Below are 23002 nucleotides of genomic sequence, written 5' to 3'. Positions count from 1 at the left end.
GCAGAAACTGAACTCAAACAATTTGATTCAGAAGACACAATATGGAGCATTTTGTAAAGGGAAAAGCAGACCAAAGTCCTTTGAATCCAACAGTATTTGAATGAAATTCATATTCAAAGCTAGGTGAATTGTACTAATAGGCACATAGAAATGTGAAAACTTTCGTTAGCAAGCTAATCTGTCACACAGACTGAAATTTTACATAATTTTCCAGGATAACCAGCCGATTGTTTTAAACACTTGGACTGCCAGACTCCATTTTCACGGCCTCACAACAGGTCATCTGTGCGTCTCTCAAACCAACTGGAGCCTTCACCAAATATTTAGCCTGGGGTCCTCCATGGTCTGTTGGACAATGCACAGCAATGTTCATGGTCTACATGGTCAGCATGCAGGTGGAACCGCCCGATCAACTTGACCTGGTTGAATGGCAGAACAGGGTAGAGGGAATGGAGTGACCTCCTGTTACTGTCCTCCTCTGATCCCTGTGTCCTTAAAGGGAACACAACAGGACATAGAAAGAAGAAAACTGGAAAGAGTTAGGCAACTGATTTTCGTTGGGCTAGGAGGGCAATGAGTGGTTTTCATAACTCCACAAATATGACAGTTTTCTGTCTATTTGTTCACAGGATGTAGGCACTACTGGTTAGGACAACATTTATTGCCCATTCCTAACTGCACAGAAAGCAGTTAAGGATTAACCACATTACCAAGAGTCTGGAGTCACATGTAGACAGGCTGGAGGCTGGAAGAACACAACAAGCTAGGCAGCTTCAGGAGGTGCAGAAGTTGGCATTTTGGGTGTAACCCTTCTTCAGAACTGGGGGTGGGTGAGGATTGGAGCTGCAGATAAAGGGGGAAGTGGGGACAGGGTGGTGAAGTGGGGGTAGGTGAAGACAGGTAGAGGGTACAACCTGGTTGGTCAATGGGAGGAATGAATCTGGTTGGTGGCAGGGAGCAGTGGAAGGGAGGGGGACGGTCTGGGAAGGAGTTGGGGGATGGGGGGGGGGATTATTTCAAATTGGTGAACTCAATATTGAGTCTTCCAAACTGTAGGGTGCCCAGGTGAAAGATAAGGTTGTTCCTCCAATAGGAGCTGTGGTTTGTTTTGGCAATGGAGGAGGCCGAGGATGGCCATGTTGGAAAGGGGGTGATTGGGGGAATTGAAATGGGTGGAGACTGGGAGTCCTGGTCGGCCCCTGTGGACCTGGCTGTGATGCTCAGTGAGCCGTTCCCTAAATTTATGTTCAGTCTCCCTGGTGTAGAGAAGACCACATCACCTGGTTGGAAGAGTAGGCCAGACCAGGTAAGGATGGCAGATTTCCTTCCTTAAAGGACATGAGTAATCCACATGAGTTTTCACATGTGTAATGGCATGACATTCCTGAACTGGGAGGTACTCCAAGCTCTGGCGCTACTTCAAATTTGCAACAGATCTGAGTAGATAACCTTCACGGGTTGCTTACCTGATTGGAAATTCAGGCAAATTTCACTAAATGCAAAGAAGTCCTGAAGTAACTAGTGTAAGATTCAAAACCAGAGTTCTGCTTATAACCTGACTGCGTGGATGATAATTCTACTGAGTTAACCTTAATCCTAACCCTGACCCTTACAGGACACGAATTGAACATCCTTGGACCTGCAAAAGCTGGCCATCTCTGCCCCTGTTTAGGTTCAATGTTGATCAATTCTTGCTTCCTGGGAGGTGGAGGTATTGGATGTGTGAGCAGTAGGCTGAAGACAGACCTGGTGGGCCTTCTAAAGGAGAAAAAGGGCAGAAGGTTTCTGGAGATACTTAGGCCTGGGGCCTGAGTAACTGAAGATAGGCCCAGAAATGGTGGAGTGAGGAGGCCAGATTTGCAGGAGAGTTTTCAGAGAAATGTGCTCATTCTGAAATACGCACCAGACTGATTTTCAACTGGGAAGTCAGTGGATGTTTGCTGTGTATATCCACTCGAGTTAAGCGAAGGCAAGGAATTTTCATTGAAACACACAGGATCCTGAGGAGAGCTGACAGAATGGATGCTGCAAGGACATTTCCTTTTGTGGGAGAAACCAGAATGAGAGGGACACAGCTTAAAAGTACAGGGTCACCTGGGGAGGCAATAGCCTACTGGTGTTATCACTAGACTGTTAAGCTAGAGGTTCAAATCCTGCTGGGGCAGATGGTAAAATTTGATAAAATCTGGAAATGAGTGTCTAACAATGACCGTGAAACCATTGTCAGTTGTCAGGAAAAGCCCCTCTGGCTCACTAATGGAAGGTAACTGCAGTACTCACCTGGTCTGCACAGCATGTGAATCCAGACCCACAGCAATGTGGTTGCCTTTTAACTGTCCCTGGGGTGGGCAATAAATGTTGGCCTACACAGCGATGCCCTCATCCATGAATGAATTTTTTAAAATTCAGAATGGAGCTAATGAGACTTTTGTTTTTCTTGCTTGTCTGTAAAATTCTCTTCCTCAGGGAGGTCTGGTCATTAATTACTTGATTGACAAGGGATTCCAAGGTTTTGGTGGAGTAGACAGGAAAATCAAGTTGAGGCTGCAAATTTCTCAAACAGTAGTACAGGTCTGAGGGGCTGAATGGTCTACTGCAGCTGCTAATCCCTGTGGTTGTATAGATGTGATTATTTGTATGGGTGTGGGATGCTGAGATAACTGGGTGACAGATTCTTTCTCAGTACACCAAGAATCAGCCAGTGCATGAGAGCAACTAATATGAGCCATTTCCTCCTTTGATCATGGATTAAGCAGACTGCAATTTTTTTTTACAATTTCCCAGTTTATTTTTCTTCTCAGATGGAAATGGTGATGAGTTCCTCAGGAAATTAATCCTTGATTCTGTTACAAACCCTCTGCGCTTTGGCCCTTCAGGCATTTGTTTCTCCATCCTTTGCTGTCGAAGGTACAGGGTGATACTGGTGTGGAATGCCAAGGGGCACTGACGCTTTGCTGAGTGGTCATCTTTAGTTTGTAATCTTAAGCCAATGAGATCTGCCAGACCGTTCCTGTATGGCCCTCTCTTCAACCAAGTCTCAACTGGCAGTCCACAGCAGCCAACTCTACCAGGAAGGCTCACTGAATAGCAAGTCAGAGAAAGGAAACTGTCGCTGTCTTGTTTGTCTTCTTACCCAGCCCAAGGGGTATTGAGAACATTTTCTGAGTTTCCTGACAGTCAGCAACCTGAAAGTAGAAGGATTGAGGAAAGTTACCTCCAATAGTCTTGACCTTCATATCTCAGTACAAAATCAGGCCCAAGTCTGTATTTGATGAACTGAATCATTGTGTCAGGTTATCTGAATACCCCCCTTGGATCATCAGCTTGCTCTATTTATCTTCTATGTCATGCAAATATATCAGATAGACCATCAGTATTATAATAAATGCGGTTCTGTTTTATTATTCTTCTTCACAGACATCAATCAACTGGTAACCTCTGACAGAAACATCGGACTAATTGTCGGTAAGGGGCAAGTAACAACAGTGTATTTTTCGAGGATCACGAGTCGAAGTTGAAATAATCGGGGGAATTACCACCATCTCAATGAACTAGCCAGAATTTATTTGGATTTAACAATGTCACTCAAGGTAGCTGCATAAAAAGTAAAACGCCACAAGTCATTTCCGCAGGGCAAATTGTAGAAGGAGACCATTCTGCCCATCATTCCTGTGCTAGTCCTCTCTCCCCTCTCTTTCACCATGGCCTGACAACAGTTTCTTTTTGGAAGTAGACTGTTTGTACAACTCCCTGAATGAAGGCTGCTATTCTATTCCCCTTTCCTAAAACGCATTCGAGGTTAGAACAACACATTGCCTGAAGTAAAGCTTCTCTTCATCTGGACTCTGATTCTTAAATCAGTATTCTCTGGTTACTGACACCCCTGCCAAAGAAACCAACCAGGTGCTGGCTGGTTCAAACTCATTCCCTGTTGGAGTTGCTGGTGTTCTTGTTTGCAGCTCAAGTATTCATTGGTTAGAGCATTGAGTTGGGATGTCATGTTGCAGCTGGAAGAACATTGATGAGGTCACTTGGGAGTACTGTATAAGGTCTGGTCACCCTGCATTAGGAAGGATTTTATTAGTTTGGAGAGGGTGCAGAAAAGATTGACAAGGATGATACTGGGACGAGAGCGTTTGAGTTGTAAGAAAAAGCTGGGGGGCTTTTCTTTTCACTGGAGGAGGTTGAGGGTGGTTGGGGGTGACCTTACAGATGTTTATAAAATCACGAGAAGCATAGATAAGGGGATTAGCAAAGGTCTTTTCCCAAGGGTAAAGGACTGAGAGGGCATAGGTTTAAGGTGAGAGGGGAAAAATCTAAAAGAGAACTGAGGGGCAACTTCTTCACACAGAAGGTGATTCATATGTGGAATGATCTACTAGAAGAAACGGTAGAGGTGAGTACAATTACAACATTTAAAAGACATTTGGATGAGTGCATGAATAGGAAAGGTTTAGACAGATTTGGGCCAAATGCAGGAAGACGAGACTAGTTCAGTTTGGGAAACCTGGTTGGCAAGAATGAATTGTACCAAAGGGTCTGATTCCATGCTGTATGACTCTAGGCCTTCCTGTGATATAGTAGGTAACAGGCCCCATGATTGAGTCAAGTATGTGGACAATGGATGGCATTGGCAGGATGGACAGAATGGCTTTTTAATGACCAGCATTTCCAAAGCTTTCCTTATTTGTCCATGATCATAATAAATGCAGTTTCTGATCCTTGTCTACCTAATAGCATATGGTAGCTTTTACTACCCTATCTTACAATACAGCACTGTTTGAAAAGGGCGATAGACAAAAGATGGGGAATTATAGACCGGTTAGCTTAACTTCTGTAGTGGGAAAGATGCTTGAGTCTATTACCAAAGAAGAAATCGCAAGGCATCTAGATAAAAATTGTCCCATTGGGCAGATGCAGCATGGGTTCATGAAGAGCTGGTAATGCTAAACTAATCTTTTGAATTCTACAAAGACAGTATGAGCAAGGTGGACAATGGGCACCCAGTAGATGTGGTGTAGCTAGATTTCCAAAAGGCCTTTGACAAGGTGCTGCACAAAAGGCTTCTGCGTAAGGTAAAGATGCATGGTGTTAGCATGGATGTAAAGTATTAGCATGGATAGAGGATCCCTGCTCAGTGAAGTAGTTGATGCTACTTCAGTAAATTTTTTTAGAGCTAAGATAGATTTCTTTGAACAGTAATGGAATTAAGGGATGCAGTGAGAAGGTGGGTAAGTGGAGCTGAGGCCATGAAAAGATCAGCCATGATCTTATTGAATGGGGTGGAGCAGGCTCGAGGGGCCAGACGGCCTACGCCTGCTCCTAGTTCTTACGTTCTTAAAATTGCACGCAGGCCTTTAACTGTGGTCTAATCATTACTTCACATAAATTTACGACCTGGTTTCAAACTTATTTTGTAGTATGTCTATTTAGACCACATTGTCAAATCTGATCTACATCCTCAAAGGGGTGGGACCTCAGTAAGCACAGATTTTAGTCTTTAAAACATTGCAACCATGCTCATCACAGTGCAGGTAAGATTCATGGGAATGATTCTAAGGATGAGAAATGTCAATATGAAGGTAGATGGAAAACGTTCGGACAGTTTTAATTCGTCATAGAGTCCTCCAGCACAGAGACAGGCCCTTTGGCCCAAACTGGTCCATGCTGACCAAAATGTCCATCCATGCTAACCCCATTTCCCTGCCCTTGTCCCATATCCTTCTAAACCTTTCCTTGAAGAGAAGGTTGTGAGAAGATATGGTGGAAGTATTTAAAATCACAAGGGGGCTGGACAGAGTGAATTTGGAGAAACTGTTCCCACTGATGAAAGAATTAAGGACAAGAAGACACATGTTTAAAATTAGTGTCAAAAGCAACACAAGGAAAAGCTTAGATCTCGCAACAAGTAGTTAGATTCTAGAGTGCATTGCTGGAGTGTGTGGTAGAGGTAGGTTCAATTGAAGCTTTCAAAATGGAATTAGACTTACCTGAAAAGGTGGCAGAATAACACTAAGCATATGGCTCCTTTTGAAGTGCTGGTGCAGACAAAAGATGGGCTGAATAGCTTCCTTCTGTTGTGTAACAATGCTGTGGGCAGGCAGCACAGTGGCTCAGTGTTAGCATGCTGCCTCACAGCTCCAGGGACCCAGGTTCAATTCCTGCTTCAAGCAACTGACTGTGTGGAGTTTGCACATTCTCCCCGTGTGTGCATGGGTTTCCTCCGGGTGCTCCGGTTTCCTCCCACAGTCCAAAGATGTGCAGGCTAGGTGAATTGACCATGCTAAATTGCCCGTAGTGTTAGGTGCAGGGGTAAAATGTAGAGGAATGGGTCTGGGTAGGTTACTCTTCGGAGGGTCGGTGTGGACTTGTTGGGCCGAAGAGCCTGCTTCCACACTGTAGGGAATCTAATCTTATCTGTGATTCTGTATTCTCCAATGCTCAATAATCTCCTACCAGTGTGATGCTATACTTAAAAAGAAAAGGTATTTTTCCATACTTTCTATGCCTGTGTTCTCCAAACAGGGAGTGCTGTGCCTGCAGTTCCCTGGACTCCAACCATTTGAAGACAATGGTATTCGGAGTTGAAAGCTTAAATGACCCAGATATACAGCTGGCCCTAGAACAGGACCATCTTTTGGCAGGATCTGAGCAGCAGAGGCAAAGAGGCCACTTCTACTGCCTCAGGCAGGCCCTGATAGATAGAAGATCTTCCAAAGCAAGACCTTGCTCCAAATAAAAACACATAGCAGTTTACTCCAGTCTGACCTTCCAAATGGAGGGCAGTTAGTTGCACTGAAATCTTTCCAATATTGCACTGCTGCCAGAGAATAAGGTGGTCAGAGCAGGAACACGAAGCCTCATTAGCTTTGCACCTATCCCCATCAGAATAAATCCAGAAATTCTCAGGGAACCTAATGGGACATAAACCTCTGTCATTTTGCATCTCCCATGCTTCATCCTCCCTTTTGCATTCAGGACATCTTATTTTTCAGCCTCAACATAATTCACAGCAAAATTAATTCTCGCCCACAACATACTTCCCACAGAATGTGATTTCTTTGTATAATTTTATGTTCATTCCTGTTTATCTAACAATATTGTCTTTCATTCTCCCAACCAAAGGTACCAGTACAAGCAGCTTTACCATTGCACTGTGTGCATTATTCTTTCTTTGGATATTTGTTTACAGAAAGAAAATGTAAGTATAAAAAAATTGCTTTGTTGAATTGCCTTTTTTTATAGGAGCGCAGCTGCCTCAGAATAAATGTTGTTATAATCCCAGCTGATGGTAGAACTGGACAAGACAAATCCCAGAGCAACACTTAGTTTGTAGATAAAATGTTTGTTTTCTTGCAACTTGATTGTCACGGTGGACAGTTGATGAATGCTTTTTCACATGGCAGTCAATATACTTCAAAACAAACATCAAGATTTATTGCACCCTGGAGACTTCTCTTTGCCTCACCTGGAGACCGATCTTTCTCCAGCTCTGATTACCTGGACACTGACCTTTTCCCAGCTCTAATCGCCTGGAGACTGCCAGAAATAAACCGTCTTTCCATTGGTCTGAATCGTTTCTTCTCAGTTGAAATGAAAGCCAAAATCCCATTTGTCTCTACTTTAGAATCCAATTCTCAAATAATGATAATATACTACAATAGCGCAGTACCAAGCTCAAACATTGAACCCTCCACTATTAGATGTTGGAACAGCATAGATTTAATCCAAGGAATGGCACAGTGAACTGTTTTAACACCTTTGGTATTAATCAGCTTCAAACTGAGTAACTGGAAGCAGAAATAAAAAAAACCCTGCCCATGTGGAGAGGGAAATAGTAAACATTTTTGCCATTATTCATCTCATTATCATGGCATTTTGGATGATGTAACAATATCTCATCTACTCAAGTCTCAATTGAAAGTGGCACCAAGATAAAACTGTGCAAACCTACCCTGTTATACATCAGAATCATGGCTAGTCTGTACCTCAATTTTCATTGATAAACTTATGAATTAGAAGCAGGAATGGGATACTCCACCCTTCAAGCCACTGTCGCTGATCAGTGGCTCAGTGGTTAGCGCTGCTGCCTCACAGCTCCAGTGACCTGGGTTCGATTTCACCCTTGGGTGACTGTGTGGAGATTGCATATTCTTCCTGTATCTGTGTGGGTTTCCTCTGGGTGCTCCAGTTTCCTTCCACAGTCCAAAGGTGCTAAATTGCCCAAAGATGCAGATGTTTGCATTGGTAGGAGAAACTAGGACCTGGGGGCACAACCTTAGAGTAAAGGGAAGGCCTTTTAGAATGGAGGTAAGGAGAAACGTCTTCAGCCAGAGAGTGGTGAATCTGTGGGATTTACTGCTCCTGTGGAGGCCAGGTCATTGAGTATATTTAAGACGGAGATAGATAGGTTCTTGATTGTCAAAGGGATCAAGGGTTGCAGGAAGAAAGTGGGAGAATGAATTTAAGAAACTTATCAGTCATGATTGAATGGCAGAGCAGACTCAATGGGCTGAATGGCCTAATTTCTGCTCCTGTGTTTTATGGTCTTATGGATGTGCAAGCTAGACGGGTTAGCCGTGGGAAATACAAAGTTACAGGGATAGGATTGGGTCTGAGTGGGATGTTCTTCAGAGGGTACCATTTTTCTTTTGGTGTGGTTCAGTGTCTAACACTGCTGCTTTATAGCACCAGGGACCTGGGTTCATTTCCAGCCTCAGGTGATTGTGTGGAGTTTGCACATTCTCTCCATGCCTGCAGGGGTTTCGTCCCAGTACTCTGGTTTCCTCCAACAATCCAGTGATGTACAGGTTAGATGAATTGGCCATACTAAATTGCCTGTAGGGTTCAGGGATGTGTAGGTTAGGTATGGTCATGGGTAAATATAGAGTAATGGGAATGGTTTTGGGTGGGATACTCTTCAGAGGGTCAGCGTGAACTTGTTGAACCGAAGGGTCTGTTTCCACACTGGAGGGATTCTAAGATTCTAAGAGTCAGAGTGAGTTGACTGGCTGATTGGCTGCTTCCACACTGTGGTGTTGCCATGATGTTCCCACTGTCTCCCAATAACATGCATGCACACTTTGGCTCCACAGTCCCTTGACAGTGTTATAAAGCACAAGTCTATCTGAAGAAAAAACACAGTTAACATTTTGAGTCCATTGGAAGGACCATTGGACCCAGAACATTAGCTCTGCTTTCTCTCCACAAATGCTGCCAGAGTTTCTCCAGCATTTTTTTGTTTTGGCTTCAGATTTCCAATATCCACTGTTATTTGCTTTATTACAAATCCAGCTATTTCAGTCTTGCCAAAGATTGGTATGGAGTAGACTGTTTAGTTCCTTGAACTTCCTAGTCCATTCATTTAGATTAGATTACTTACAGTGTGGAAACCCTTCGGTCCAACAAGTCCACACCGACCCGCCGAAGCGCAACCCACCCATACCCCTACATATACCGCTTACGTAACACTATGGGCAATTTAGCATGGCCAATTCACCTGACCCGCACATCTTTGGACTGTGGGAGGAAACCGGAGCACCCGGAGGAAACCCACGCAGACACGGGGAGAACGTGCAAACTCCACACAGTCAGTCGCCTGAGGCGGGAATTGAACCCAGGTCTCTGGCGCTGTGAGGCAGCAGTGCTAACCACTGTGCCACCGTGAATCTTCACTGATTCATGTCCCAGTGCTTTTTACTGAATAGCCTGGTCCATGCTGTAAGTTCTGTGTAATTCTACGAAAAGTTCCATTAACCTGATGATACCTGTACCTAACAAAGATTTAACTATCACAGTCTTAGAAAGGGTGTTATTAAACTGGAAAGAGTGCAAAAAAGATTAACAAGGATGTTGCAGTACGAGAGGGTTTGAGTTATAAGGAGAGGTTGATAGGCTGGGATTCCTATCTGGGAGTTTAGGAGGCAAATCAGGCCAGGACTTATACATTTAATGCTAAGGTGTTGGGGAGTGTAACTGAAGTCAGGAACAAATGAAGTCAGGAAAGACCAAAAAAGAGAGCTCAGAAGAGCCAGGAGGGGACATGAGAAGTTGTTGGCGGATAGGATCAGGGTTAACCCTAAGGCTTTCCATAGGTATGTCAGGAATAAAAGAATGACGAGAATTAAATTAGGGCCAATCAAGGATAGTGGGAAGTTGTGTGTGGAGTCAGAGGAGATAGGAAAAGCACTAAATAAATATTTTTCGATAGTGTTCACTATAGAAAATGAAAATGTTCGTGAGGAAGATGCAGAGATACTTGCATCTAGACTAGAAGAGATTGAGGTTCACAAGGAAGAGGTATTAGAATTACTGCAGAATGTGAAAATAGACAAGTCCCCTGGGCCGGATGGGATCTATTCTCGGATCCTCTGGGAAGCAAGGGAAGAGATTGCCGAGCCTTTGGCATTGATCTTCAAATCATCATTGTCTACAGGAATAGTGCCTGAGGACTAGAGTATAGCAAATGTGGTTCTCTTGTTCAAAAAGGATAATAGAGACAACCAAGGTAATTACAGACCAGTGAGTCTCACTTCTAACCATCTAGAAAAGAATAATCTGATCAGGCACAGTCATCACGGTTTTGTGAAGGGTAGGTCATGCCTAACGAATCTCATTGAGCTTTTTGACAAAGTGACCAAACAGGTAGATGAAGTAAATCAGTTGATGTGGTGTATATGGATTTCAGCAAGGCATTCGATAAGTTTCCCCACAGTAGGCTATTATACAAAACGCAGAGGAATGGGATTGTGGGAGACATAGCAGTTTGGATCAGTAATTGGCTTGCTGAAAGAAAACAGAGGGTTGTAGTTGATGGAACATGATCACCTTGGTGTCCAGTTACTAGCGGCGTACCACAAGGGTCAGTGTTGGGTCCACTGCTGTTCGTCATTTTTATAAATGACCTGGATGAGGGCTCAGAAGGGTGGGTTAGTACATTTGCGGACGACACGATGGTTGGTGGAGTTGTGGATAGTGACGAAGGATGTAGTAGGTTGCAGAGAGACATAGATAGGATGCAGAGCTGGGCCGAGAGGTGGCAAATGAAGTTTAATGTGGACAAGTGTGAGGTGATACACTTTGGCCGGAGTAATCAGAATGCAAAGTACTGGGCTGATGGTAGGATTCTTGGGAGTGCAGATGAGCAGAGAGATCTCGGTGTCCATGTACACAGATCCCTGAAAGTTGCCACCCAGATTGACAGGGTTGTTAAGAAGGCATACAGTGTTTTGGCCTTTATTAATAGAGGGATAGAGTTCCAGAACCAGGAGGTTATGCTGCAGCTGTACAAAGCTCTGGTACGGCCACACTTGGAGTATTGTGTACAGTTCTGGTCACCGCATTATAAGAAGGATGTGGAAGCTTTGGAAAGGGTGCAGAGGAGATTTACTAGGGTGTTGCCTGGTATGGAACGAGGAAAGGCTGAGGGCCTTGAGGCTATACTCATTAGAGAGAAGAAGGTTGAGAGGTGACTTAATAGAGACATACAAGATAATCAGGGTTAGATAGGGTGGACAGGGAGAGCCTTTTTCCAAGTATGGGGACGGCAAACATGAGGGGACACAACTTTAAAGTGAGGGGAGATAGGTATAAGACAGATGTCAGAGGTAGTTTCTTTACTCAGAGAGTAGTAAGGGTATGGAATGCTTTGCCTGCAACGGTAGTAGATTCGCCAAGTTTAAGTACATTTAAGTCATCATTGGACAAGCAAATGAATGTACATGGAATAGTGTAGGTGGGATGGGCTTCAGATTGGTATGACAGGGTGGCGCAACATCGAGGGCCGAAGGGCCTGTACTGCACTGTTATGTTCTGTGTTCTATGTTCTAAAGAGACCTTGGAGTACAGGTTCATAGTTCCTTGAAAGTGGAGCTGCAGGTAGATAGGATAATGAGGAAGGCATGTGGTAGGCTTGCCTTTATTGGTCAGTGCATAGAGTACAGGAGTTGGGAGGTCATGTTGCAGCTGTACAGGAAATTGGTTGGGCCATTTTTGGACTATTGCACTAAATTCTGGTCTCCCTCCTATAGGAAAGATGTTGCAAAACTAGAAAAAGTTCGGAAAAGATTTACAATGGTGTTGCCAGATTTGGAGGATTTGAGGTATAGGGAGAGGCTGAATAGGGCTGTTTTCCCTGAAGCACTGGAGGCTGAGGGGTGACATTATAGAGGTTTATAAATTCATGAGGGACATAGGTAGGCTAAATAAGGAGACTGAATAGACTGAGGCTATTTTCTGTGGACCATCAGAGACTGAGGGGTGACCTGATAGAGGTTTATAAGATCATGAAAGGCAAGGATAGGGTAAATAGATAAGGTATTTTCCCCGGGGTGAGGGAGTCCAAAACCAGAGGGTTTGGGTCTAAGGTGAGAGGGTAAAGATGTAGAGGGGACCTAAAGTGCAACCTTTTCACGCAGCGGATGGTGCGTATATGGAATGACCTGCCAGAGGGTGGAGGCTGATAGAATTACAACACTGAAAAGGTATATGGATGGGTATACGAATAGGAAGGGTTTAGAGGGATAATGGCTGAATGCTGGCAAATGGGATTAGATTTATATAGGACACCTGGTCGACATGGATGAGTTGAACTAAAGGATCTATTTTCATGCTGTGAATCTCTATGAGGCTGAGGGGTGACCTGATAGAGATTTACAAAATCATGAGGGGCATAGATATAGTGATTAGCAAAGGTCTTTTTCCAGGGCAGGGGTGTCCAAAAGTAGAAGGCGTAGGTATAAGATGAGAGGTTAAAGATTTAGAAGGAACTTGAGGGGTACCTTTTTCACATCAAGGGTGGTGTGTACATGGACCAAGGTGCCAGAGGAAGTGGTAGTGGCAGGTACAATTGCAACATGTAAAAGACATTTGAAAAGGTACATGGATAGGAAAGGTTTAGAAGGATATGGGCCAAATGTCGGCAAATGGGATTAATTCAGTTTAGGAAATCAGGTTGGCATGGACAAGTTGGGCTGAAAGGTCTGTTTCTGTGTTGTATAAAGTTAAAAATCACAGAACACCAGGTTATAGTCCAACATGTTTAATTGGAAGCACCACCTCCTTCATCAGGCGGTTGTCGAGCAGCGCTCCGAAAGCTAGTGCTTCCAATTAAACCTTTTGGACTATAACCTGGTGTTGTGTGATTTTTAACTTTGTACACTCCAATCCAACACCGGTATCTCCAAATCTATGTTGTATGACATAGCGGAGATAGGGACTGCAGATGCTGGAGATCAGAATCTAGATTAGAGTAAAAGCACAGCAGGTCAGGCAGCATCCGAGGAGCAGGAAAATCGACATTTTGGGCAAAAGCCATTCATCAGTAATGAGCATTCCTGATGAAGGACTTTTGCCCGAAACGGCAATTTTCCTCGGATGCTGCCTAACCTGCTGTGCTTTTCCAGCACCACTCTAATCTTGACCTATGTATAACATCCCACATCGAGAACCTTTCCATAGGGTCCAGATTTCCGTTGCCATTTGTCTGATATGTTGTTCCATGACTTTGTTCGTCAATAGCCTAACTCTATTTTCGAGATTATTTCCTAGAATTCTGTGGCCTGTTTACGGAAACTAAGAAAATATGGAACAGAGAACTATATGAGGTCGTCCACAAACACTGAAAGTTATCAAGTTTGTTGCAATATTTTTTAGATTAGATTTTTTTCAGTGTGGAAAAAGGCCCTTCGGCCCAACAAGTCCACACCAACCTGCATACCTCCCAGACCCATACTCCTACATTTACCCCTTCACCTAACACTACAGGAATTTAGCAAGGCCAGTTCACCTAACCTGCACATCTTTGGATTGTGGGAGGAAACCGGAGCAGACACGGGGAGAGTGTGCAAACTCCACACAGAGAGTCGCCTGAGGCGGGAATTGAACCCGGGTCTCTGGCGCTGTGATGCAGCAGTGCTAACTACTGTGCCAAAAGGAACTGTTAGCACTTTGTTAGCCATAGGAACTGTAGTCATCATTTCTAAATCCTGGCCCTTGCTCTACAATCCTTTAATAATATCTATCATTCCCAAATATATATCTCCCCTTCTTAAATCCATCAACTCATTCTGCATTCTGTGCTATTGCTCTGATGTGGGTAAAAAATGAGGTCTGCAGATGCTGGAGATCACAGCTGAAAATGTATTGCTGGTTAAAGCACAGCAGGTTAGGCAGCATCCAAGGAATAGGAAATTCGACGTTTCCTATTCATTCCTGATGAAGGGCTTATGCCCGAAACGTCGAATTTCCTATTCCTTGGATGCTGCCTAACCTGCTGTGCTTTAACCAGCAACACATTTTCAGCTATTGCTCTGATGTACCTGGTTACCTTGAGTTGTCTGGTTTGCATATAAAACAATATTTTTCACTATCTCGTTATGTGTCACAATAATAAATAAATAAAGTTCTGTAAACAGGATGTCCTGGAAAATTCTGGAACAGGAACCTTTTGGCATTCAAAGATTTTACATATCTTTGTTAAGAAAATTTTTCTGTTTTGTACTTTTAACAACAACTTGTATTTACATAACACCTCTAACATAGCAAGACATTTCCAGTTGTTCACAGGGGTATTATTAAAGTAAAAAGTGAGGTCTGCAGATGCTGGAGATCACAGCTGAAAATGTGTTGCTGGTTAAAGCGCAGCAGGTCAGGCAGCATCCAAGGAGCAGGAAATTCGACGTTTCGGGCCAGAGTCCTTCATCAGGAGAGCTCCGGCCCGAAACAAAACTTAGACATCAAGCCACAAAATATTAGGTTCAAGAGCTTATGCAAAGAGATAAGTTTTTAAAAGCCTCTTAAAATGAGGAAAGAGTTAGAAAGTTCAGTCTGTTCAGGGAAGTAATTTGCACCATCAAAGCGCGGTCACAGAATAGGAAAGCTTTGGAGAAATGTGGAGATTGTGAAGGATGAAATATCTGAAGGAGGTGACAGAGTTTTAAAATGACATCTTGGTTGAACCACACCTGGAAGATTCAAAAGTTCTAGACAACACAAATTCCGAAAAATATGATGTGAAGGTTGGAGAGAGGGCAGTATAGATTTACCAGATTGAAACTTGGTTCCAAAAGTTAAACATGTGGGAGAGATCGGAGCAGTGTATAAACTAGGCTTATAATCCCGAGAATTTAGGGGGCTTAGCCTAAACGTAGAGATAGTAAGTTCGCTCGCCGAGCTGGAGGTTAGTTTTGAGATGTTTCATCACCATACTAGGTAAGATCATCAGTGAGTGTCTCTGGTGAAGCGCTTGTGGTATGTCTTGCCTCTCTATTTATAGGTCTTGGTTTCTTAAGGTGGGTGATGTTATTTCCAGTTCTTTTCTTCAAGAGAAGGTAGATAGGATTTAAACTGATGTGTTTATTGATGGAGTTCTGGTTAAAATGTCATGCCTCTAAGAATTCTCATATGTGCCTTTGTTTCGCCCAGGATGTGTACGTTGTCCCAGTCAAAGTAGTGTCCTTCGTTGTCTGTATGTAGGGAAACTAGTATAGGACAGGCGAAACAAAGACATGCAAGAGAATCCCTAGAGGCATGGCATTCTAACCAGACCACCATCAATAAACACATCGATTTAGATCTCATCGACCTTCCCTTGAAATAAAGAACTGGAAATGACATCACCCACCTTAAGAAACCAAGACCTACACAGAGAGAGGCAGAACATACCACCAGCACTACTCCAGAGACTCTCACTGATGATGTTACCTAGTCATGATGACGAAACGTACAGACTTACCATCAACCTGAGCTACAAATCTTCTCAAAAATCACTCATAGAGATAGATGCTTCAGGAGTGAACATAAGATAGAGGAGCAGAAATAGACCAGGTAAAATTTAAAAACTTTATCACGCAAATGGCAACAAATATTTTGAATTCTCTTCCACAACTGCTAACTGATGATATTAAATGAGATAATAAGCCTTTGATAGCCAAAAGTATCAAAGATTAGGGGGTAAATGTCAGTACATGGCATTCAGGTGCAAATCTGCCATGATCTCATTGAATGCTAGAACAGACTTGAGGGGCGAGATGGCCTTCCCCTGCCCCTTTCTGCTCTTGTTTCTGAATTCCCCCTGCTAAAGAGGAGAGTCATTGACTATTCACCCTGTTCATTCTCTTCATCATTTTGTCTGTACGGTGGCTCAGAAATACTGCTGCCTCACAGCGCCAGGGACCAGGGTTTGATTCCAGCTTGGGCGATTGTGTGGCGTTGGCACATTCTCCCCATGTCTGTGTGAGTTTCCCCTGGTTTCCTCCCACAATCCAAAGATGTACAGGTCAGGTGAATTGGCCATGCTAAATTGCCAATAATGTAAGGTGCATTAGTCAGGGGTAAATATTGGATAGGGGAATGGGGGTGGGTGGGTTACTCTTCAGAGGGTCGGATGTGGACCTTTGGGCCAAAATGGACTGTTTCCATACTGTAGGGAATCTAATCTGAACATGTCAATCTAATTAACCCTTAGCTTTCATTCCCAAGGACTACAATCCAAGTTTATATTCCAAATTTATCCCAGAAGCTGAATCTTTCTCCCACTAGAAACGGACTTGTGAAATACTGGCCCACTGTCACTATTTTCTAGCACATGCGGCCGATAGGTGATACTCTTTGTTGGTGCCCTTCCCCTCTCCCCCCCCCCCCCCCCCCCCACACACACACACACAAATTAATCCTCAGTCAGAAACCACAATACCATGGGGAGGGGCTGAGCAGAATCCATTCACTCCCCCTCAGAGAAAGAAACAATAACAAGATGGCCTTTACGTGGGTACAGGGGAAGTGGCAAAGCAAAAGAATTTAAATGCAAAGACAAACAGGCTTAGATTTTACATCCCCCTGAGTGGTAAGTAGATCTGAAACACTGAGCTTTCAACAATACAACACTGTAATGGAGTTTTAGTCTACATGATTGGCTGTATCTGATTGTATTTCACCCTTATTTTGGTTATCGTTCAAGAGATTGAAATTCCCTTCTCATCTTGGAATCTATTGTCAATATAATAAGTATTCTTAAGCTTCAGTGTGCTTGGAGCAGAGAAACAGGGCATTCAACGTAATGGGCTCATGCTAGGGTTTATAATCCATTTCTATCTCACTCTGTCAATGTATCCCTCTATTCCTCTCTCTTCCGTGGACTTATCTCACTATCCCTGAAACACCTCAGGGGAGTGGTACCAGGACTTGACTCTTTTTTGAGTCAAAGCTTGAATGAACATTAACATTGAGCTAAGGTTGGCCCATTTAAAAGTGACAAGTCAAAATGGTGGAGGCAGTGACTGACCAACCTCATTCAGTCATGGAGAGGAAGAGGGGAAGACCAAATAGTAAACTTCAGTCAAAGGAGTCGAGAGTGTAAGGGGGTTGGGTGGGTGGGGGTTGGGGAGGAGCACGTATACCTGAAGCCATCTTGGATATGCTCCTATATAATGATCAGCACCTTCCTGGATTGTCAAAGGGTTTATGTTTGTTTACTTTATATGACACTGTACAGAACCGAACTGTATCTGTGACAATGTATATATATCAGAGATTTTTTGTGAATAAAGTACATTTTTTGAAATAAAAAAGGCTTGTCGAATTCTTCTGATTGACAGAGTTTATCAAAAGCACTTTTATTTGGCTTTGCTAAACCTTTTTGTCCTTTCCTTTTTATTCAGTAGTTGCAAAAGATCACAAGAATATCACCTAACACCAATCGAGGTACAGACAGTGACAAGTGTCAATGAAACAGAGCCTTTACATCAGGAAACAGAAAGCTGACCCTCATCACTCAATGTTAAAGAGGATCAATGTCATCCACTGCCAGCAAGAGGAAATGTTGAAACAAGTCCAACATGGAACAAAGAATGAACATGTCAAGAGATGTTTGTTCACTAAACTGAGCCATTCCTTTCTTTTGTTATTACTATCAATATGCGCCTCTTTCTGAAACACCATCCCCATCACCATGGGCCATAGAAACAAAGTGTGTCCCCCAAGGTAGGGGAGTCCAAAAAACTAGAAGGCATAGATTTAAGATGAAAGGAGAAAGATACAAAAGGAATCCAAGGGACAATGTTTTCATGCAGAGGGTGATGCCTGTATAAAATTAGCTGCCAGGGGAAGTGGTGGAGGCTGGTACAACATTTAAAAGGCATCTGGATGGATACATGAACAAGAAGGGTTTGAAGAGATATGGGCCAAATGCTGGCAAATGGGACTAGATTAGGATATCTGGTCCTGAAGTTGGACCAAATAGTCTGTACAACTCTTAAAGACTTTATAATTACCTGCTCCACAAACCTCCATCTTGTATGTGGTGGCGCCAACGGACAGAAATTGTGTTCGACTCTTAAGATGTATAATTAATGTCTTGTTCAATAATGAAATATAGACTCTCCACCAGATTGGTGCTAAAGAGGTGAGCAGATGATCAATGCTTTGAAATTAATTTTTTAAAAAATATTATATACAGAAATATATATTTTCTACTAAACTTACCTAAAGGAAACTTTGAGCCACTTCTGAATATCTGTGTTTTTATATGTATTTTTCTAAAAGCTGTTTCCTAAAAGATGTTTTCTTCAAAATATTTTTATTTAATTTTCATGGACTGTTCTGTGGAATACCTATAGCTGCTCTTACTTTTAAAGGGCATTGTTTGTAATCAGATCTTTTATTTGGTAGATCAAGTAGGTTTGTTTTCTGATCTTAGTTTGCATCTTGTTTATTTTTGATGTGAAATTGGTGTTTTATGTATGAAAAGGCTGTGCTTATGTCTTGCCATTCTTATCATTAGTTTTACAATTGGCCCAATACTGCTAAGTCGAAGTAAGATTAGTGCATGTTATTATTCAACAGTACTATATAAAATAAGTTGACATGAATTGGAATCGGCATCCAAGTGATTAAAAGCAGATGCTTCAAACAGTTTTCTGACAAAATATGAAGCCTCTTAAGTTTGTTTCTGTGGGTAACTAAGAGCTCTTTTTTTCGAAAAAAGCTTTCATTGGAATATCAAGCTGATTGGATTCATGATAATAGAAAGCTGAACCTTTTCGGTTTGTTCAGCCTTTTCATAAGAGCGACTTGTCAATTTATTTCTCATTCAAGGAGCTGTTCAGCAAACCTCAGAAAGAAAGTTTGACACAAGATTAAACATGAATTTAATTGAATTTTAAAAAGGAATACAAAGTATCAAGCAGCAGAGCTAATTAGTAAGATCTTGTTAATTTGTCAGGAGTTGCAAATCAGAGCACGACTTATATACTTAATGGAAAGATCCTGGGGAGTGTTGCCAAACAAAGGGACCTTGGCATGCGGGTTCATAGTTCCTTGCAAGCAGAGTCACAAATAGCCGGGGTACTGAGGAAGGCATTTGGTACACTTGCCTTTATTGGTCACTGCCTTGAGCAAAGGAGTTGGGAGTCCATGTTCCAGCCATACAGGATCTTAGTTAGGCCACGTTTGGTTGTCTGGTCTCCTTGCTATAGCAAAGATGTTGTGAAGCCTGAAGGAGTTCAGAAAAGATTTACAAGGATGTTGCCAGGGTTGGAGGATTTGAGCTATAGGGAGAGGCTGAATAGGATGGAGCTATTTTCCATGGAGCATCAGAGGCTGAGGGGTGACCTTATGAAGGCTTATGAAATCATGAGGGGCATGGATAGGGTAAATAGACAGGGTCTTTCCCTGGGATAGAGGAGTCCAAAACTAGAGGGCATAGGTTTAAGCTGAAATGGGAAAGATATAAAAGGGATCTAAGGGATAATGTTTTCAAGTAGAAGGTAGTGCATGTATAGAATGAACAGCCAGAGGAAGTGGTGGAGGCTGGTACAGTCACAACATTGAAAAGGTATTTGGATGGGTATATGAATACGGAGGGGTTTAGAGCGATATGGGCCAAATGCTGGCAAATAAGACTACATAAATGTAGAATATCTGATCAGTATGGACAAGTTGGACTGACTGTACATCTCTATGACTCTGTAGAACATAGAATCCATACAGTGGAAGGGGGTCCACACTGGCCCTCCAAAGGGCATCCCATCCACACCCACCCCATCTCTGTAACCTTGCATTTCCCATGGCAAACCCACCAGGTCTACACACGATAGACAATTTGGTGCAGCCAATCCACCTAACCTAATTGGACAATGGGAGAAACCAGAGCACCCACTGAAGCTCATGCAGATACAGAGAAAATGTACAAACTCACACAGTCACCCAAGGCTGGGATTGTACCTGGATCCCTGGTACTATGAGAAAGTAATGCTAACCACTGAGCCACCATGCTGCCTATCTCATCTTCTGATGCTCTCGGGAATGTAGCCTCAGCCTATTCAGCCTCTCTCTATAGCTCAAACCTTGGCAACATCTATGAGTTAGAGAGCAGATAAACTCTTGCTCCTATATCTTATGATCTAAAAATAATTTAATTCTGTATAATTTAGTCGAACATCATGTTAAGAACTGGGCTTTATGGAGTAAACAATTGATTGTACGTATGAACATCAGTGATAGTGAGATGTTATGATATCCACGGTTAACATTTACAATAGTATGATTCTGATACAACATTGCAATGTATTGTAGCAATAATAAATGTTTCAAATCAAGTGATACATGATTGTGTCACAAGTTTCCTCATCACTCTGTAGTAGCACCCTCTGGTGGCTATTTGTATATGTATTAACCTGTTGATGTTCATTCCTGAATAAACCAGCTCCATTGGGTACCTGACTTTTCCAGGTGTTAGTGGCAAGAATAGTGTGGTGCTGGAAAAGCACAGCAGGTCATCCAGCACCTGAGGAGCAGGAAAATCGCTGTTTCGGGCAGGAGCCCTTCATCAGGAATGTATCACCTGACTTTTCCAGGTGATACACACTCTCTTTTCTGCTGTGCAAATATATCCAGCCTGGCAGCGAGCTGGTTACAGAAGCTTCCAACTCCCAGCAGAGGGATTGAGAGACTTTTTTTTTGCTTGAGAAATAAATTATTTTAAAAACTGTTTTCATGAAAGGTAGTCTGGCCTTTCGAAGATGGCTGCATCTATAGGTAGACTGGGAGGATATAGACATAATTACTACTGAATGGTTACAGCACAGGAGGCCATTTGGCCCATCATACCTCCACCCATTCTATTACCTTGTGCCTAACTCCTGCCTTTTCTATTGAAGTAGTCAGCCGATGCCCACGTGAATGCCTCAATGCAACCTGCCTGCACAGCATTTCCAGGTAGTAAATTACAGAATTCAAGCAGTGCAGAAACAGGCCATTCAGCCCATCGAGTCTGCTCAGATCCTCCAAAGAACATCTCAAGCAGACCCACCTCCCATCCCCATAACTCTAAATTTACCATGGCTAATCCACCTAGCCTGCACCTCCCTGGACATTAGTGCATTTCATACTCTGTGAACAAGATTCTTTTCACTACATCCTTGCTTTGTTTGCACATCACTTTAGATCTATGCTGTCTCATTCTAGTTCCCTTTATAAACAGGAACATTTTCTCCTTCTCTACTTTGTCCAACCTGCTCATGATTTCAAAAACTTCAATCAAAACTCCTCTCGGTCTTCTTCACCCTAAGGAACAGTCTCAACCTCTTCAATCTATCCTCATCACTCAAGTTTCTCATTCCTGGAGCCGTTCTCGTAAATTGTTTCTGAAGTGAAGTCTTTCGGTATATATGTGGAGAGACTCAAAATATTTTTTACAACCAATAACATCCTTGCTGATCATAATAATCCAGCTGCGAATCAGGGTGTGTGTGTGTGTGTGTGTGTGTGTGTGTGTGTGTGTGTGTGTGTGTGTAGGTGGGGGCTGCATGGAGATTTTCACTAAAAGTTGGTCCAAAAAGCATATAGAATATTTTCTTAGTGCTCCTCTTGAAATTTCCCAAGGTCTTTTTTTTATTTGCAGAGGCTACTTTTTCAATCTCACTCTGTCCTTTATTGGTGATGCACCCACTGTATGATGCAGTAACATTGTTTTCTGTACTCGTATTTCCCTATAGGGTAAAAAATGAGGTCTGCAGATGCTGGAGATCACAGTTGAAAATGTGTTGCTGGTTAAAGCACAGCAGGTCAGGCAGCATCCAAGGAATAGGAAATTCGACGTTTCGGGCATAAGCCCTTCATCAGGACTTATGCCCGAAACGTTGAATTTCCTATTCCTTGGATGCTGCCTGACCTGTTGTGCTTTCCCTATAGGGTGTTTGCACTAACTCAGAAACAGAATTTTAAAAATTTGTCAATATCCTCAATTGCCATCTCAGCTCTATTAAATGTAAAACCACAGGACAAAGGAAATCTTTAATTGCTTTATCAACCACAGTGCTTAAACAAAACAGGCATAAATGTTAGCACCAGTTGTTTTTTTCTCTAAAAAATTAACTAGCTCGCATTTCGAAAGGACATCAGCCTTAACTTATATTCTATGGATTAGTAAAATTAAGCAGTTTGGCTTTTAACACAATTTTTGCATCTTAAGTAATTTACAGTATGTGAAATGCTTTGTTAACACACAAATACAAATATTATGCAATAAGACTGTCCCACATGGAATTACTCAACTGACACAGAGTGCTTACATTAACATCCACAATATTTTTGCACTGTGCAGAAGCTCCTGATCTTGTGTGGCCTTCAACTATTAACTAAACATTCATTGACAAGATATTAATCACTTCAGTGACTATATAAATTCTCCGGGATCCCAGTTGGCTGAGTATTCCATTGATGTGCCTTTTGCAGGATCTTTCGCTGCACCACTCCCCCGTTCCACCCCCCCCAAAAAAATACAGCCCTCTTCCTCACAACCACCCCAACCCCTGCCATTGTACAGCCTCTCTCTCTCTCTCCAAATGTCTGCATTGTGTTTGGGTCACAGACATATGGGCCATCCCCAGCCAGAGTAAAGTTTAAGCTGTTTACCTATTATTTGCTTATCTATGCTACTTAACTCTGTGATCTGCCTGTATTGCTCGCAAGACAAAGCTTTTCACTGTGCCTCGGTACATGTGAC

General features: G+C 42.7%; 1 protein-coding gene across 3 annotated transcripts in view; it reads left to right on the top strand.

Annotated features, from left to right (window-relative positions):
• The window catches only part of il15ra (interleukin 15 receptor subunit alpha), a 96501-nt gene extending 77990 nt beyond the window's left edge, over positions 1-18511 (top strand). For all 3 annotated transcript variants that reach the window (XM_060843109.1, XM_060843108.1, XM_060843107.1), the window contains 3 exons: positions 3418-3465; positions 7126-7201; positions 17658-18511. In XM_060843109.1, coding sequence (XP_060699092.1) covers positions 3418-3465; positions 7126-7201; positions 17658-17760 — 227 coding nt within the window. In that variant the 3' untranslated portion in view covers positions 17761-18511. The remainder of the gene's footprint in view (positions 1-3417; positions 3466-7125; positions 7202-17657) is intronic.
• The last annotated feature ends 4491 nt before the right edge of the window (positions 18512-23002 follow it).

Source organism: Hemiscyllium ocellatum, chromosome 23, assembly GCF_020745735.1.
Source record: "Hemiscyllium ocellatum isolate sHemOce1 chromosome 23, sHemOce1.pat.X.cur, whole genome shotgun sequence".
In the NCBI taxonomy this organism is placed as follows: domain Eukaryota; kingdom Metazoa; phylum Chordata; class Chondrichthyes; order Orectolobiformes; family Hemiscylliidae; genus Hemiscyllium; species Hemiscyllium ocellatum.
Note: the sequence above shows the minus strand (reverse complement) of the source record. Positions and strands in the feature narration are given on the sequence as shown.